This window comes from Tauraco erythrolophus, chromosome 12 (assembly GCF_009769465.1).
Source record: "Tauraco erythrolophus isolate bTauEry1 chromosome 12, bTauEry1.pri, whole genome shotgun sequence".
NCBI classification, from domain to species: Eukaryota; Metazoa; Chordata; class Aves; order Musophagiformes; family Musophagidae; genus Tauraco; species Tauraco erythrolophus.
In genome coordinates, this window is record NC_141476.1 from 6,124,551 (window position 1) to 6,143,414 (window position 18,864).

Genomic DNA, 18,864 nt, shown 5'->3' on the forward strand with positions numbered 1-18,864 from the left:
ATTGCAGAGAAAGCCAGAGGTCTATCTGGTTTCCTCATGCCTGTGAAAGGATGAAAACAGCCATCAGCAGATGATTGACCTGCTCTGAACAGGGAGATCTTTCTTCACCAGTGATCTCTGTGTAACTCAGGTGAGGTCTCTTCCTGCAAACCAGACCTCTTGATGCTCACACATGTGCTTGCTGCCAAGTAGGTGAGCTTCCCAGAGGAGGCAAGAAGAGATGTTGTGTAAACAAGAAACAGAAAAGGTTGAGAAGGGACAGGGAAGGAGACCTGAAGGATTGGGCTGGAAGATGAAACGATGAAGGAAATCCTTTCTGGAGGTGAGGAGACAAAATGTAATTTATGGGAGTTCTGAAATTCTCTTGCATCAGGGTATGCAGTAACTGGTACTGCTGGAAATCAAATACCTGAGAGAGCGTGTTACCTTAACATATTCATACCGGAATTTGGAATTTTTCTTGTTACAAAGAGAAAGACGAGGGCCTGCAGGAGAGAGAGTCACTCTATGTGCGTGTGAGTGGTCTGCCAGGGTAGCTAAACCAGCTAGGACATGCTGCTTACACATCACAAATGATACATCTTTTGAGATCTGTTCACTTTTTAGATTTGCTTTTTCTTCTAGCAATGTAATATTGATTCCAGGGCCACAGGACCAATGTCTCAGGAGATAATTAACAAATATATCTATCTGCTCATTTTTCTTCTTGACTCAGTAGCAGGCTGCTGTCAGGAATTAGAAAACCTTACATGACTCCTGTCACCTGAAGAGCACACACAAACAGTGTGCGCCTGCGGCCTCACCCAGGTCTCTCAAACTCCATGAGAGCTAAACCCAGCTGTGCCATGCCCAGGTTGTGACTGCCGTGTTCCATGGTACGATGTTGAGAAGAGACCAGAGTTCAGGACTCAAGACCGGTGCTGTCAGTGCTGGAATAGGAGTGAAGTTATCCCTGGCTCAGACAGTGCTGCGTACAGTGCGAGTGCACTCCGTGTGATGGTCAGTGCTTCCATCCAGCATGATGTTGCCAAACCGTAGAAAAGCAAACGCAACTCTCAGATTGGTTCTGAATATGCTTTTGTTCCTTTAACTAGGATCAAGATGGAACAAGATTGGGTTCTCCTTTAAAGTGCAATTGTTTATTGACCCAATTCCAAGTCTTTGTGCCATACAAATGCCTTGCTAGCTTATTTGCGATATTTTGCCTTTGTCATTCAATGACAGAAAATGAGGAATGATATTACATGTTTGTTTTTTTAGTACCAGTTCCTGAATTGGTGGGTCAGGAAATCAGTTCTGGAATTTTCCTATTCAGTAGAGCAATGATTTTTTAAAATAACTTGACGAGCAGGTTCCAATAAGCAAACAATGTTTTCTAACACCAGATAAAAAGCTTGTCCCATGGCATGAAAGTCAAGTGACAAAACAAGATCAAGAAGCTGAGTTACAGATCTTTGGTCTGTGCCTCTCCCCTTGCATGCAAGTTTTGTTCTTCACTATTGCCACAAGAGATTCTATATGCTAGGGGCAGAATTTTCAACCAATCCCAAGCTGACTGTATTATCTTTGTACAAAAATGGGAATATAAAAAATGTTACCTTTCAATTTGTTAGTAGTTGTCCTATGTGCTACCCCAATACTGATAGAACAGAGATAGCACACCACGAGACATTTTGCTATTGACTTATGTAGCTGATAACACAGGTGCTGAAAATGTACGTTCAGCCCATAATTACACTTCTGGAAATTTAGTGCTGTATTTATGAAATGCTTTTCCTTAGAATCTTGTAACAATTAGCTAATGAGTCCCAAGTGGAACAATTATCCCATATACCCAGACAGTTGGGATTCTTCATCAGCCAATGTGCGTTCACTGCTCGTAAAGCAAGTTTGTGTTCTAAAAGCAAAACTATTCTGTGCTTTCCTCTTGGAGTGTTGCATTAATTGAAACAAAAGTGCAGACCAGATCACATTGGTGACTCAGAAAGGGACAGACCTTGTTGCAGTCAGGGCAAAATACAGCTCAGGAAAGCATGAGTTGGACGTGCTGTAACTGCTGTGGATGAGATGTTTTGGAGACTAGCAAGATAATATAGTATTCTAATGCAGTAGAATCAGAAAGAACCAAATTTGGTTGCATAAGGACCCTCAGAACCACTAAAAAGATATCTAAATATAAAATGAGCTGACACTGTCTGCATGAAAAAAAATCAATATATGTAGGAGGTATTTTCAATTTCTTTCTGCTGCGATTTTCCTCCACTAACCTCTGACTTGATGACTGTCTGTGGTCAGGGTACTGACGATGACACTGTGAATAGCAGCTATTTACCTTGCATTTATATTCTAGTGCTTTTTTAGGTCCGAGGCATAAAGGAGATGTAGTCCTGTTACAGATCCTGAGCAAACATGTGATCTAACCCTATGGATGGAAAAGGGAGCCTTGACCATCCCATAGGGATTCAGCCAACTTTTAAAAAAACTCCATCGAAGCAGGCTCCATGAGGTTTTTCTGAGCAGCTTGTACCACTAGTTGCCACATTTACATACAGAAAGTTTCTTCTCATCCAAATTGTCTTTGCAGGACACTTTATTTATTTTTATGCTATTTGCAGTAGCTACAGAGAACCTCTTCTTTAAATCACGCCCTTCTTTAAAGCAAACCTCTTCAAGGGGACAGTTAGCATGTCTCAAATAAACTGTCTTTTCTCAACTAAACAAACACAGCGACTTCAGCCTTTCTTTACTGCTCACACTTGCTGAAACTCTTAATTTTCATGTTACTTCCTTGGTATTGCCTCTTGTTCTTAATTTGAATGGTCACCCATAGTCAGTGGTCATGTGCTTCCTGCATGTCAGCCCTGGCCTGCCCACCAGGCACCCAGAACAGGTCTGGGACCTCCCAGTGCATTATCCAGAGGCACAAACTGACATGAGACCCCCTCCTCCATCCCTTCCCTCCCTCTCTTCCCAAAGCAATCTCTGCAAAATAATCTACCAGCTAGCCTGGGTCCCTGGTGAGTGGGAAGAAAGGTGAGTGACCTGCTCTATAACTACTGGGTCAGTTATCTTTTCCTTGCACGGGAGAAATGAAATTCTTCCATCAATTCAGGGTATGGAAAACAGTGTCTTACTGCTCGAGGTAATCTGTGCAACAACATTACTGCTTTGCTACCTTGCAGGCAAATTTTGCAGTAGGGGAAAACACGTATTTGCCTTGTCTGAAACATCCTGCTGAAGAGATTTCCTTCAAAGATGTTTCTCTCCACATTTTTGTGGTATGCTGCCCGCTTTAAGTGAGTCCTGCTCTGCTCAGGGGAGGTCAGCTGGGAGTGGTGTGGGAACTGTCTCCGCTCTGCCTCCTCTTTGAACAGGGTTGAAGCAATTTCTGTGCTTCCTTGAACACAGTGTCTGCAAGTCTGCCCATCTCTTCAGCAGCCCATACACCGGAGGGTGGGGAAGATTTTGAGCTGTAGTAAAGGACTGAAAGAACTTGCATAATCCCAATGAAAAATTCTCTCTGATAAACGTAGTTGAAAGAGTTGAATCGCTGGGCTGTAATGAGGAGATATCCTGTGTTGGCTGACCAAGTTGGAAAGTCTCTGCACCCTTAAAGGTAAAACCTTGATGGCAATATTTACTTCTTCAGGAGTTTAATTTGGCAGAAGGGTTATTTGTGAGATGAGGATGAATAATAAATAATGCTGTATGGAGAAAAGGGTCTGTTCTGCCTCTACTTTACAGCTAGAATAGCTGTACTTTGTTCTCTGAGCAGTCCTGTTGGTCTTAGTGAACTTTTTCCTGGAGGAAGGATGAGGACTCACTTTGAGTTGAGAGAACAGGTTCTAAAATGTTTTCCTAAAAATTCCATTTCTAAATGAGATTCTATTTCATTTATGAGATGAGGTTTGTTTTCATCTCTAAAGGAGACACTGAAGACAGATACACCCCAGAGAACTCCAAATGCTGGTGAAGACAGACACATTTCCCTCAAAACACATGGCACATAGGATGTCTGTCTGTGTGTGGATGGTCTGGCTGCTGGTGTGGTCGATACCTCATACTATGTGAATATAATAGCAGTTCATTACTCCCTTGTTAGGAGGTTGTGGGTTTTATTTCCTTTAGCTCTCATTGGCATTGTTTTCTTTTCCTCCCCACCTCCCCCAGTGGCTGTTAACTGAGGTTTTGAAATACTCCTATGGAAAGGGCTGACTAGTGGTGACAGACTGAGCTGCCACCAGCAGAGACTGGTGTCACAAATGGGATGTAATGTCGTAAAAAAGCACTTCAAAAATTGCAGGTGAAGTGTGTTGGGAGTCTGCTGGAGTCTGAGAGGTGTTGGGAACTGCCATGGCTCCCGGTGATTTCTTTACTGCATGTCTGGCTTTCTTAAAATGAGGAAGCACGCTTGCAATTTGCTGCCACCTCATTTAGCTAATTTTCTTGCTGTCTGAAGAGCCTTCTCAATTCAGTTGCCTTATGGAGCTTGATGTTATCAGGTGTCCCTCAGTGATACCTGTGGTAAGCAGACACAGCAGAAAGATTGATGTTTACCCTGGGAGAAAAGGATAGAGGAACTGGGCTCAATAAAGTTTTGCTTTCATGCACTGTGGGAATAGTCTTATGTTACTACCTGCATAACTTCATGTCCTTCTTTGGTTTGCATAGTGCCTTCCTACCTGGTGTAACTCAGTGTGAGAACAGAACTGAGACCTTTAAGCACCTTACTTGTCCCCGTGCGGTGCGCCAGCTGGGTAGACAAGCAGGATGTATCAGCAGGGACACGAAGTACAAGCTGGAAGGTTTGTCACCTCTGTTTGTGGTATTGATAAAGATCATCTCTGGTTACCGTGTCTTCTGAGGTTCACTTTAAGATACCTGATGTTTAGAAGCTGGTGGTGACACAGAGAAGAGCTCTGTGGTGGAGTTAATGGTGCAAAGCCCTCCAAGGAGAGGCTCCCTCCATCCCACTTAGGTGAAAGCCAGGGACTCGACGGCGGACTGTGAGCAGCGGGTGTGGGCAGAGGTACCGGCGAGCGGAGGTTGCTTTCATCTGCCAGCAAGAGGCCTGATGAGGTCAATGTCTAGAAGCAGAAGCTGGACATATTCAGTTTAGAAATCAGGTGCAGTATTTGAAGAGAAGTTGCGTAACTGTTGGAATAACTTAGCTGGGTGGAATTTACTGCCACTTGGAGTCTTCGGATGGAGCTAAAGTTACCTGACCCGATGCAGAGATTTCTGGGTGAGAGCCGAGGGACTAAATTCAGAATCCGAACAGCATTGTTTCCCTCTGGCTGGCCCGTTTCTGTGGGCTCACGGGGGCCCTGAGGAGCCGTGGCACAGCCTGCGGCAGCGCGGGAAGGCACCGGTCCGGCTCCGCCAGAGGAGTGTGAGCGGAGGAGTCCTGTGACAGCAGCGTCTTAATATGATTAATGCCCAAACTTAACTCGCACTGGCAGTTCATCCTGGCACAAAGGAGTGCTTGGAAATTAGAGGCTTTGCAGCAGGCGGGGGCCTCCGAGGGGATCTCCCCGAGGGCCCGGGCGGCTCCAGTGGGGAGCGATGCGAGGGGTTCGGCAGAGCCGTTCGTGCGCGGTGCACGGATGCGATTTAATGGGATTTTTCGAGCGATGGCAAAAGTCGGCAGCGTTTAACAGCTCGGCGCTGAGCGATGCCAGCGGCCGCGGCCGGCGGCAGCTCCGCGGGGCGATGGCGGGGCGCGGCCGCCAGAGGGCAGCAGCGGCACGGCCGGCACGGTGCGCTCCCGCCGCCGTCGGGGCGGCCCCGATCCCGTCAAACGCGTTTGGCACCGGCAAAAATAGAGTTACTCCGCTCGGACAAGGCGATTTCCCTGCTGCTCTGTGTTCTCTCAGCGCTTTACTCAGCGGGACATACGGGGTTTAAGGGCCGGCAGTGGGGTTATCCGTACTCGCTTCCTTCTTACCAGTTGCTTTGCAGAAGAGGAGTCTTTTAAGGGATGCACTGTCTTTGTTTTAAGTGAGGAATTATTGAGAATGGAGAAATTAGGGCCTTTTAAATATTTAATGGGTGGAGATTTTTCTAAATTATTTAACAGCTTATTATAAAAGATGGCATAAAATGGTTTAGTAATTTATTCTTCACAGAAAGTAGCTGTAAGAATTATTTTACAACATGTAAATATTGGTGGGAAAAGTACCTAATTTAAAATGCTATCTTATTCTGTCTGTCAAAGGAATTATACAGTGCCTATATGATTTTCAAGTAACTTTAGACCTTTATTGTTGCTGTTTTTGAAATGCTTTTCTGACACAGAGAACTGCTAGTTATACCCATTTTACAGAACTGCAGAGGCACAGAGACAGACAGACTGTGCTGGGACTGAGGCGCAGCAGATCTGACCATTGCCATTCCCTTTAGATACCTGAACCCACAGTCTCAGTTCGAGCTTGTGGGTGCCCCAAATACTGACATGGCAGTCGTGTGGCCTGAAGTGGGGTCTGGGATGGCTAATGTGCAAAGCAGGAGTTGTCCATGGCCAGCCATGTAAATGCTGAGAGCGAGGCCCTTCCCCTCTCCTCATTCCTTCTTTTCTTTACTATAGCTTTGCTAGAGATGGAGGTGGGGGTTCAGTTGCCTCCCCTAGAGCTTGTTGTATAAAAATCACCCCTTTCTTCATAACGAGTAACTTCTGTTCAAATCCCTTTTGTGTAAATCAGCCCTTCTGCGTTGAAGTCGAGGACTTCATCCACGTAATCCCAGTTGTTGTCAGATGTATTGGCACCTCTTGGGAGGTGATGCTGATTTTTGTTTTGTTTAAACGGTGCTCAGGTTGCTCGCAGGTGGACAGTGGGGAGGGCTGGTGCCTGCTGGTGCGAGCAGCTGCCTTGGCAGGCCAGGCTGCCCGTGCACCGCTCCTGGCACAGGAGGTCAGGAGTGTGATTTGCTTGTTTGTGCAGCCTGCAAATAAGGAGCTCTGCTTTCCGAAGTAACGCTGCGCCCTGAGACGAGGCAGGCACCAGCGTTAACACCACCGGTCACAAAATATGCACAAAACCTGGTTTCCCTACAGGAAGCCTGGAATTCCTGTTACTGTTATTAGCCAGGTGAGCTTCTTGCTTCTGTTCTGATCTGCCTCCTTTATTGACATAAACCAGCTGAATCTCAGACTTAAGATTGCACTGTACGAGTTTGCCTTACACCCCTCTCACACAACTCTGTTTTCATAAGAAATATTGCTGCCTGGAAGGCATCAGAAAGCCCCAAGATGTGCTGGTGGCTGTATCATTTGGCACTTTTGCTGTATCCATTTAACTGGAATGAGTTAGAATAATCAATACTTCCTTGTCTTTTACCAGTGTTTAACATGTGTTTACAAAACAGGTTACACTAAAGTTAGTATTTACCTGTAGATGCATCTACAGAGTTGTGTTTTTTTTTTCCTCTCTGATAAAAATTATGGAACAGATAAGCACTAAAACCCGAGTTAGTGTATTGCAATATTGATTTCTACAAGAGCATTGTAAGAATATATTTATCTATCTGTCCTATTATGAAATGGGTAAAAATATACCGCAAAACCATTTCAGTCTTCAATACTATATTGAAAACCCCTTTTGTTTGCTTTTTCTCAATAGGTTTTTAGAGGCACACTGATTTTTTTTGCTTTATGTGTGTTTGTGGAAGAAAGGATTAGTACAGGATGGTAGTGCTTTGTCTTAAGACTTTTCTTTGCCCACATTTTGTTTTGATTATAACTGTTGCATTGTGATTTTGGCTCACTCCGAAACTCTCTACGTTGGAAAGCAAAAATAGAGTAAAATGTGATTAATTATAGATTGCTGGCCTGGTACCTCTTTAATTTCAGCAATTACTCTGTTTTCTCATGGCATTCTGAACAGAAAAGGAGCTGAGTGTATTGAGCCGGGGGCTTTCCTGTCCTAAGCTTCTGAAAGGTGTCTGCCTATGTGCTTTTATGACCCCAGAGATGCTTTGCCCTCCAATGTGGTAGTGTAATTTTGTATTTCTTAAAAGCAAATTTCTAATTGATCAAGAGAAGAGTGAAATGAAAAGAGTGGTGGGAGAAGATGAGAAAAGGTTATTGTGATCGCTCCGTGGATGAAGACCGCATTATTATTACTCTCACAAATTGCACTGTGTTGTGTTTTCAATAGCAGAAGGTCAAGTTGAGCCCAGGGATAGAAGTGAGAGAGCAAATATAAACAATAAAAGCAAAGAGACTGGAATGTCTATGAAATGGAGTGTTTGAGCTCATTATACTGTGGAACGTGTGTCAGTGCTGCTGCAAAAGTGTCTCCATATAGCCGACTTCAAAGTGTAGCTTCTGGGTATAGGTAGGCTGGGTGTGAGATGTGATGCTGGAAGCAAGTAGAGACAAAAGTGTTCGAGGGTGCTATAATGCATTGATCACACAGACACGATTCTATGTCTATATGACCCTACAGACCCTCTGCTCCTGAAGCAGCCAGTCTCCAAGGGACTTGGTCAAATCTTTATGAAGACGATAAAAGATTTTTTCCCCCTGTCTTTAGTAATCTCTGGTTCAAATTGTTGGAGGTTTCAAGAAAGCGTGTGGAAATCTGTTAGCACTACGGTGGTGTCTCAGACCTTGCAGCTTTCACAGCAGCTGGGCGATGAGAGGGCAGCACGTGCTTATAGGACACAGCAAGCTGTATACATTATGTTTTTAATTTCTAGTGTAGGGAACTGTATCTAACTCTGCCTTTAGTTAGATAGTGATATTTCAGAGCTGTCTTATCATAGATTCTTGGTGCTCTTGGAAACAAGTGAAAAGAGCAATGTATGGCTGCCGCCTTTTGCCTTGGATTGTACTGTAGATGGCACTGTGAAACAATGATTTTGGTAACAAAGATCTATTCACAGCACCATTCCAGACGTTAATTGCAGTGTAATATGGCTTTCTTTCTAGGTCCCCAAAGTGAAGGAAAAATTCTGAAATGCAGAAAGGCTTATTTGCTGCCGCAAATGGGAATCTGGAATAACTATGAAAAACACACTGAAATAATTGTGTTTGACTGGAACAAAATTCTTGCAAAGTCCCCAAGGTAAGAGCACTTTTTATCTTTCAAATGACACTGAAGATTTGCTGTTCTGGTTAGCAACAATATCCACTTGAATCCAACAGAGAATGAAGGCTTGACATTTCTGAAAGTGGCAGCCCACTGACGCTGAAGGGCTCAGCACCCCTTGCTGCATCTGTCTGCCAAATTTCATTTTTTTCCCTGCCTTTTGAAAGATGCTCTTGTATTTCTTTATATTAGCAGGCTGAAGACTTGTGTCCTGTCTACCTGCAAGGCAGACTAATGTTGCAAATATTGTATCATTTCAATGGTACTGGATGCTTTTAGCAGCCTTTCAGTTTGGATATAACTAACTTGATGCTTTGTAGTGATACACTTATTCCTGGACTCGAATATACTTGCAGAGGGGTAAGGTGACCCTGTTGAACTGATGAAACCTGGTTTCGCATTCCCTGTCTAACACCAGGGCTGTGGTTTCAAAAAAGTCAAACTCATAATAATCCGGGAAAGGTTTTGAAATGAGGTCAGCACACAACCATTTCCACTGAGACTAGATTTGTTCCTGCACTGGGAATGGTGGAAATACCTGGGTTCTCTTACATGCTGAAATAGCAGCTGTAGAGCATGCAGTGTATGATTTGGGACTAATTACCTGTCCTTTCTATCAACTCACACCAGAAAGGGCAAGCTCAAAATGTCTGATCTGTGGTATTTAATTTCAAGGGTTAAATCCTGCTTTCAGTCACACCTCAGGAAACCTGAAGGAAGGTCTCTCTCTTCGTTATGGTACTACAGAGTGACACCAGAGCAGGGGTCTCCACTGATACTTGGGTCAGATTCCTATGTTTGCATATGGAGCAAGAGTGATGATATTGCAAGACGAGCAGATGATAATTTCCTATCTAGTGGTAACTGGTGCATGAGGTGTAAGCTGTGTGTTTCTCACAGAGAGAGGAAGAAAACTAAGGTTAAATTCAGCTCTCTCCTCAAGAAAATGAGGTTCAGTTACCTGAGGAAGATTTGGGTGACTAAAATCTGAAATGGTAGGTTGATTTCAGAGCTTACGGGACAGTTTCCTTAGACTAATATTGGATCAACAGCAATAATAACATTTATGCTGGTTTCACAGTGACTCAATCCCATTAGCTGCAGTAGCATTATGTGGTTCAGCTGGGTGCAAGAGGTGAATTAGGTTCATGCTTATTAGCTGAAGTGTGGCTGCTCTGAATTAGCCTGGGAGTGCTCCATAAGAGGTTACTTGTAGGGAAGGAAAGGACCAGTGACATCTTTATCTTCTGGGCTTGATTCATGCTTGCAGAAGCCTCCTATATGCTGCTGCAAAAGAGCCTTAATGTGTTTTTTTTTTCCGTACTGGTCCATTTGCATTCAGGGTAGCAACATATATAAAACAGAGCACCTTCTTAAAGCAAGGAAAGATCCCTTTTTTTTTGCCAAATCAGTCCTTAAAGTGTGGCTTCTTTACATGTAATTTTTTTTTTTTAATTTAAATCTGTGGACATGGTGACTTATTTTATACCAATGTTTCTGTAGCTTTTTAAAATGTTTGTAAGACTGGAGTAAAGTCTTCAAGGACAGCTGAAGGTGCTGGGTTTTTCACCAATGTATTTTTTTTCTCAAGTGTAAAATAGTGTTTGTTGCTAAAATGTATTTACATCCAACAGGCTTTTGGTCTCTTAACTTTTGATATTAATAAGTGCATTTGTGATTTGTTTGGGCTTTATCAACATTGCCATTCATACACAATGAGAGATCAAAATTGTTTTGTGATGCATGAAAGGGAAAATTATGCAAGCACTTTTAAATGGGAAAACATGGCATCTGTTTTGTTTTCTTTGTAGATGATTATCAAATTTGAAACAGGATCCAAGTATTTCACCTGGCTTTGACAGTAGAGCTGTCCAAGGCATGAGATTTTTGGTGTTATTTTTTTTTTTTTAAGCTATCAGTCTATTCAGCACTTGAATATTGGATTAGCTGAATAATCTCAGGTGTTCTAAAGATATACAGATAAACAAATTATTTAGAAAATACTTGGAGGAATCAGAACTGGAATCTGCAGAAGAAAGAAGTTCCCGAAGGACTTTTTGGCACAAAGCAGCACACTTATGATAGGCTTGCCCAAATCCCAGCGTGCCGATTAACTGCAGACTAACGTCACTTCCATGGAAGTGGTATTTAGTTCAATTTATGCAAATCTATAAATTGCCTTTAATTAATTTGATGTATTCCTGCTTACAGCATTTGCTGAAAGTGTGGAACATTGTATCTAAGGGTTCAACTGCATAATGCCCATTTATGTATCACACAAGTATACATCATCATAACTGAGTTTAAGAAAATGATTAGATTACCTTTCCATATGATGAATGGCATAACATGAGCTATTGAGGGATTTAATTGTAGATATTTGCAGCAAAATTACTGAGGATTTGTGGTCTTAGTTCTAACACTAACAGGAGTAAGACTAACAACATCTGCCTTCTTTAGAACAACTGTTTTCTGAAATGCAGTTTCTAACACACTGGCAGAGCAGCGAGTCCTTGCGTATTTGACTGAGGTGCTGTTTTCATCAATGTTCAACCCTCTGCAAACTTACTGATCCCCAGGAAAGCCAGCAGATGTTGTGTGCTTGGGAGATCTATCCAGTTCATGTGTGTGGCAACATAGGGGTTGGTAGCTTTAGCAAATATGTCCTGAGAAACGTTTAGTAAAAAGAACGTTTTTCTGTGATGTTTCCATGATTTTGAGGCAGGTGCAGTTTAACAATGACTTATTAAATGTGTATATTTAAATTAGAAAGTGGATGGATCTTAATCAAAAAAAAAAACCCAAACCAACCCCGTATCTCAGATTTGTAGAGATGTATTGCACTTATAATGTGTTATTATAAATATGTGTTTGTGGGTAATAATGATGTGTGACAGCCATTGCATTGCTGCTAATTATAAAACGTGCTCAACAAAGAATCGATCCCAACTAAACCATGAATATGGTTTTGTCAGTGTTGCCTTGTAATAAGCCATATTAGTTATTCTTCAGCATCTTTACAGCTTCTCCTTTCCCGTACCATTTGAATGTTATTCCCTACTCACATTGTTCTTTCACTCAACTGCTTCCTTTTCTGCCTCCAGGATGAGATTCTGTGCCAAATCAATGCTTCTGTCTGACTGGCTGTTTCTGGTCTATGTGTTAATGGTCTGCTGTAAATTGTTGTCCGCCTCTAGCCACCATCCCCGGGGGCACACAGGTAGGAGCTTTTAAACTCATTATGTGCTACTGAGACCAATTAATACCACTCGCAGAATGTTAGAGCCCACTTTTTAGCAATGGATAATTGATGAGGCTGTTGACAGAATGTTATAACCAGTGCAATGGGTTAAAAATGCAACAACAAGAAAAAAAAAGTTATTGTAAATTTTGATTCCCCCCCCCCCCCCCCCCCCCCGAGTAATTTAATGTAGTGAAGCTCACCAGGCAGTTTTGGAGTGACTTCATGACTGCTAGGACTTTGGGATTTATTGTGTCCTTTTGTTTTATCCTTATCCAAAGATACTCTGAAATGTATCTTTATCTTCTCCCTCTTAATCCAGTTGTTATCAGAGACTTTACAAAGGTATTGTTGGCTTTGGTGGGCAATAGATCAAAGCACTCAGACTTATGTTAGCCAGTTCTTTCACTAAGTAACACAAATACTCAACTGTGATTTAGTTCTGCTTGTCGCATGCTCCTTCTTTTCATAACCTGCACAGTGAGGCAAGCAGAAAGATATTGCATTTAAGAGGATGCACTATTGTAGCAGGGCATATCTACCAGGCACAATGTAGTATCTTACTATAAATGACAGAAATAGCTCAGAACAAGCTGGGTTGGCTTACGAAGAGATACTAGACTGGATCTTCGAATTAGCATCTCTGTGCTAGGATCGTGCAGGCACATCAGCTTGAAAGCAGAAAGAAATATAGATGTACTAAAGCTAATGCAAAGATACCAGTGCAAGTCCTAAAACTGGTTAGCTGAGTTAGCTCTGTGTCACCTTTGATCTCAGAAGAGGGAGAGGTAAGTTAACAAAATACTGCCTGTGAGCTCTGCTTTTTAGGAGAGGTCCAAAGCCTGGCTGCAACACTGTGATGAGATAACTGCATTCTCGGTACCGTAGTTAGCTTCATGCTGGCTTGGGGATTTCTGCAAGTGTTGCTATTTGAGGTGTAGTCTCATTCTTAAATTAGGTTTATGCCTTAAATCCATATGTGATGTTCTTAGCTCTGAGCCAGACTCTTGTGGGTCCGGGTCTAATGATAGCATCCACTTCAGCTCAGCACTAGGAAGTGGGGATGCGTTTGTGAAAGGCTCCATCCTCCAGATGAGACAACCTATTGATCTCTTTCCTGACTGCTTCTGGTGATTGTCTAGGTAGGAGCTGAAGGGTCCTCATGTGCTTGTGAAAATCTTTTCAGTCCTGGCAAGCAGGACTGGCAGTGTCCTCCATATACCTGCGGTGTCAATCTACATGCTCATGGCACATCAGCAGTACGTATATCTAAGAGCTACATAAAACACCCCTTTGCCTTACCCCATCACCAGCTCTGTCCTCCCTGGTGCTCTGAGCCACTCCTGTGTTTGCCATAAAATGCAGTCACAGGTTATGGAGAATAACTGACATGTCACAGAAAAAGCCCATAAAGTGATTCCAGTGAATACAGTGTTGGAGAACGATCTGTATTACTGTTCCGCAGGTAGCTGTTATGGAAACTGGTTGAGTCACTTCATTGAAGAAGGGGGGGTCTATGCACAATGACAAGTTGATTAGGCCCTCTTGACCTTTCCTGTAAACAACTGCTGCTTAGCAGAGCATTTCAGAGCTGACTAGGCAGCAAAACCTGGAGAACACCCTTCTGCAGCTTTTGTCGTACGGGGAAAAGTCTTGTAAAAGTAAATGTTATTCTTGTCTTTTAGAGATGTACTTTGCATGTGTACCTAAGGGAAATACCTGTAACAAGGCAGTAGTGATCCTGTGTTGTGGGCTTGTATGATGAACACTCATTATGTATTATGTAAATTGTGAGAGTCTTTTTAACATAACATTTCAGAACGCTTGACTGCATACTTGCAACTGACACCAAGAATTCTTTCCCTTGTATCAAAGAGGTACTGTTAAAACACAATCAAGCTGCCAGACTGTTAAGCAGATTTGTGTACCATGCTGTCTCTGGTAGGCTAAAGAAAGGTTCTGCTCTTCATGAACAGTTTGGTCAGATTATGAAACTCTTTTTCAAATAGATGGCCTTGAAGCTGGAGCCTTCATTCACCTTTTTAGGTTATGGTGCCATATTCTTCCTCAGGCATGAGTTTCTCTTATGTGTACTCTGAAGTGACCCCATCCCACTTTATGATTCCATGTAGCAGATGGAGCAATCACCCCATTTTTGATTCCTTGGCTCCCCGTGTCTGATGTATGGCATGCTAGAGCATTTAGAGGGCTTGGGGGGGTATCCTCAAGGGGTCTGCATTTCCCAGTCTCATATTATCTTTGCTATTTGATACAACACCTAGGTCGACCTTCTAATGAATGATCAGATCTGTGATGGAATCTGATATGTGAGCAAGACAACATCTTATTCATTAGGAAAGCAAGTAATTCAGAGCTTTTAGTGTAGCCCGTTTTGTGGAAAGCAAATAATTAGCCTCATTTGCTTAATAAAAAATTAGCATGTTCTTGGATGGCAATTGAGATAAAATTTTTGCAGTCAATAGACCATGTTAACATTTTTCAAAGTAAAACGTCCTGAAGCATATTAGAAGGATGAATTCAAGTGTTGGGTTTGGTAAAGCCGTTGTCCTACATCCCTCAGGTCAAGCAGCTGTAACCTAACAGGTAGTTACTGAGGTGGGGAACACATGCATGAGGTGCCTAGCCTGGGATACTTTAGGAGGAGCTGTTTTTTGAGAACATACTGTATCTGCTCCTGAAAATCAATGTGTTTCACACTATCTAATTGACATATTAGTTGCTTTTGAAAAAATTCTTACTCGTTAAAGCCGAGGAAGTTTATTAACAAAGAGCAGACAATAGAATTTAAGGTGAAAAGTGGTGATTGACTTTTTTCTTTTTTTCTTTTCAAAATACTGCCATTTTTAAAGAGCCTAATCTGGGAAAAGACAATTATTGACTTCGGTCATGTTAGATGGTGCCTGAAAGAATGACATTGGACAGCTATGTCTGCAATATTCAGACAGTAACAAAGACTAGATCTTTAAGGACCCAATAACCATCCTGTTGCTGAAAAGTGAAGAGAATGCCATCGAGCAATCTCTTGGACAAAAAGGGCCTCTTCACTGCAATAAAGTGTAAGACAGACCTGGTTCTTCTTTTGTTCTGCAAAATATTCACCACCATCAAATAGCTGTTAGTGGAGAAAGAGACTGTTCGATCTAGCAAGCTAGTCCTGCCAGTGCTTTGAAGCGTTGTGGATCTGGAGCCCAGTTTGGAGGCCACAGCCTGTTTTTCATTCGAACGCTGTAATTGCTTTGACTGGCAGAGTTAACTAGGCAAAAGGTAGAGGAGAAATGCTCTGTCTCATTACCATTAGATCACCAAAGGTGCTGTTTATGCAGATTATTTCAGCAGGCTCCCTGTACATTTATGTAGAGAAGACACTTCAGAATATTCATCTGACTTTGTTGCTCTGAATTACCTTGCTGAAGAGTTCATCTTTTGCATTGACAGTAGCTGAGGGAAGCACAAGCACCAGCCTTACTATGGCTATTTAAAATTAAGCAGTATTTCAGGCTCCCGGAGTACCCAACTGATACCGATATAACTATCAATTCCATGCTGTGCTGAATGAAGCAACATACATTTAGCACGAGATAAGATTTGTTTTCACATCACTGCTATAAGTCAGGATCCACAAATGATGAAGCATTGAAAAGACACTTCTTCAGGTCACCTCACGTGGGGGCTGGACTTGCAGACTGTTAATTGATATAGCCAGCTGAGCAGTTTTTGTCATGAATTACTGGTGCAGCTTGGCTTTTTTGAGGCTGCTGTGTTTTATTTTTATGTGATAATGCTCACCTGAAATGCTTCCAGCCTCCTTCTGCTGGCCAAAGGGTCTAGATATTTGGAAAGTCCGTTATTATTAACGTGCCCAGAATCCATATATTTAATAAACATCTGTAGCTTAAAGCAGGGCTAAATTTGTCTCTGAATTGTCTTACACAATTCATGTTTTTCTCTTTTCTTTGTGATTTTAAGTGAAGACTTCAGTGGTAACCCTAATGGTTTGCTTGCTGACCATACTTGCAGGATCACAGGGATAAATCGCTGTGTGTGAGTGCACTGGGACAGCTTGGTCTTTTAGCCAATGGAAGCAATAAGTAGCAACAACTTTTCATGGAGTTTATTCCTCATTGCACTGCTGACAGTTTGATTTACGGGATTATCAGAGATTAAATGCATGAAGTCTTGTTAAAAACGGCAGTGACAAGCAAATAAGTGTAACTGTGGAGATTGGGAAGTGGATTCAGGAGGGAATTACCACCAGCCTGAGCTGTTGTAAACTCTACGTCTTTGCTTAGTGAAATCCAGCTGAAAATTTGTAATTTGCGGCCTGACATTTTAGATATGATTTCCAGCAACCATAATGCTGTCCTAGCTGTTTTTCAGAGGACTGGTGATTTCCATTACCTGTGAAAGACAAGCTGCTTTTGTAGACTCTGCTGAACAGGGCCTGAACTGGGACCTGAGATAATTTTCTGGGATGCCATGAGTAGTGTTCTTTGTTTTCTTCTGATTCGTGCTTGAACAGGGAGACAGATATGCATGGAAAGGCTCAGCTTATGTAGGAGCAATATAACTCAATCATACAGCAGTGTGCTTGACGCAGAAGACAAAGGCTCTCCTTGCTGCTGCTCCCGTTCTACCCTTGCTATGGCTCAAGGAAAGCAGTCTTTTTCTGAATGTGTCTGTCTCCTTTTTTTTTTTTCCTCTTTTTTGGTTTCTCTCTGAAGAGGTGCTAGTCTAACCTATCAGTGGGATGGTCAGAGTCACTTGTTTGTCACAGAAGCAGACCCCCTGTCATTTAGTAACGGCAAGTATTGTGTGTGCATGGACCTGAGGCAGAGACCTACCCTTGATGGAGAGCAAGACCAGCTGAAGGGCAGTACAGACAACATGTGTTGTGCTAGGTGTTTCGTAATTCTTTTCTGTGTCCCAAACGGCAAAGAGAAGTCAGTACACTGGAGGAGTGGAAGAATTCCCCCTAAACCTAGTGACCACTCTAACACACTGGGAAAGTACATGCTCCATTGCCCTCTGTTAGGTGGCGAGAGAAGATAGCAGCCTATGATAGGGAAAATCTTGATGAGTTGTCACCATGGGGTGCGTATCAGTAAAGCAGGCATTGGGTGGAGGCAAAATGAACATCTGTTCAATCAGTTCATCTGAAGGATGAATAAGGGATTCAGTGATGCTGCTGGGCTGGACTTGGGAGCTGAGTGGCAGGTGGTCATAAATGACAGTGGGAACATCTCGGCAGAAGGTTGTTCCTTGATGCACACCATAGCAATTCGTGGGAGCTGAGTGGCAGGTGGTCATAAATGACAGTGGGAACATCTCAGCAGAAGGTTGTTCCTTGATGCACACCATAGCAATTCGTGTGCTGAGGTATGTATCAGGCATAGCTTTGGTCTGCAGGACCCTCCAAGTCTGCTTTTTTAAACTCTAAATGTGAAATGTCAGCCGGAATTCAGACCTGTTAATACCTCCTGATCATGCTTTTGTTTCAGGTGGCCTGATAGCAAACTGGATTGTTCCACATCAATTGTAGGATTTCACAACTTTAAGGACTTTGTGGACAGAATCCCATCCCATTGGAGTCAGAGGAAAAATTCCTCCCTTACACAGCTCCAAGACTACATCTACTTAAGTGAAGGCTGTGTGTCTGAAAATACAGCTTTCTATTAGAAATATTGCTGCTTTCAGGGGAAAAAGGAAAAAGCCAGGCTTCTTGTTCTCCGTTATTTTTGGGTTGGAGTGTCATTCTTCTTAGCGATGCTGTCGGGTTGCCGGGGGCACGGTTCCCAGTTCCACCAGAGGGCCCTGCAAGGCTGCGAAAGGGGCCCCAGCGCACAGCTGCAGCCAGGCACCTCGCTCGCTTCCCTCGGGATTCAAACCATAGCTGTGCATTTTACTAATTAGAATTATGAGTCCTTTTGTATTCGACAGGTCAGACATGGTTAGTGCACAATAAGCTTTAGCCTTTTGTTCTATTTAACTCCTTTTATGTCTTAATGTTTTATTCAGTGTGTTATTTATGTGTTTTATTATCCGGCTTCTAAATATAGGGTAGCTACAATATACAGTCCTGGCTGTAATCTCTTCAAGTAATGAGGCAGGGAAAGCAATTCAGTTGAGCAATAGATTCCCTTTAAGACAAAAAGGAGCAGAGTTTGCTGTGTGAAGTTTGCTGGTATTTATTTTTGAGGGGAAAAAAAAAAGAAGAAGAGAGACTTCTTATTCCTCCCCCCCCCCCCTTAAATAACTGTCCTAGTTTCGGCTGGGATAGAGTTATTTTTCTTCCGTAGTAGCTAGTATGAGGTTGTTATGGGATTTGGTATGAGAAGAATGTTGATAACATCCTGATGTTTATAGTTGTTGCTAAGACATCAAGGACCTTTTCAGCTTCCCATGCTTTGCCAGTGTGCAGGTGCACAATGAGCTGGGAGGGAGCACAGCTGGAGCAACAGACCCAGAACTCCTAGTTTAGGATTTGAGTTTAGGTTTAGGATCAAGGCCCAA

At 42.7% G+C, this 18,864-nt stretch overlaps 1 protein-coding gene across 1 annotated transcript in view; it reads left to right on the forward strand.

Annotated features, from left to right (window-relative positions):
• Positions 1–300: 300 nt before the first annotated feature.
• The window catches only part of TAFA4 (TAFA chemokine like family member 4), a 63,311-nt gene continuing 44,747 nt past the window's right edge, over positions 301–18,864 (forward strand). The window contains exons 1-3 of the mRNA XM_086619055.1: positions 301–322; positions 8,933–9,068; positions 12,197–12,312. Of these exons, the coding sequence (XP_086475181.1) occupies positions 301–322; positions 8,933–9,068; positions 12,197–12,312 (274 nt within the window). The remainder of the gene's footprint in view (positions 323–8,932; positions 9,069–12,196; positions 12,313–18,864) is intronic.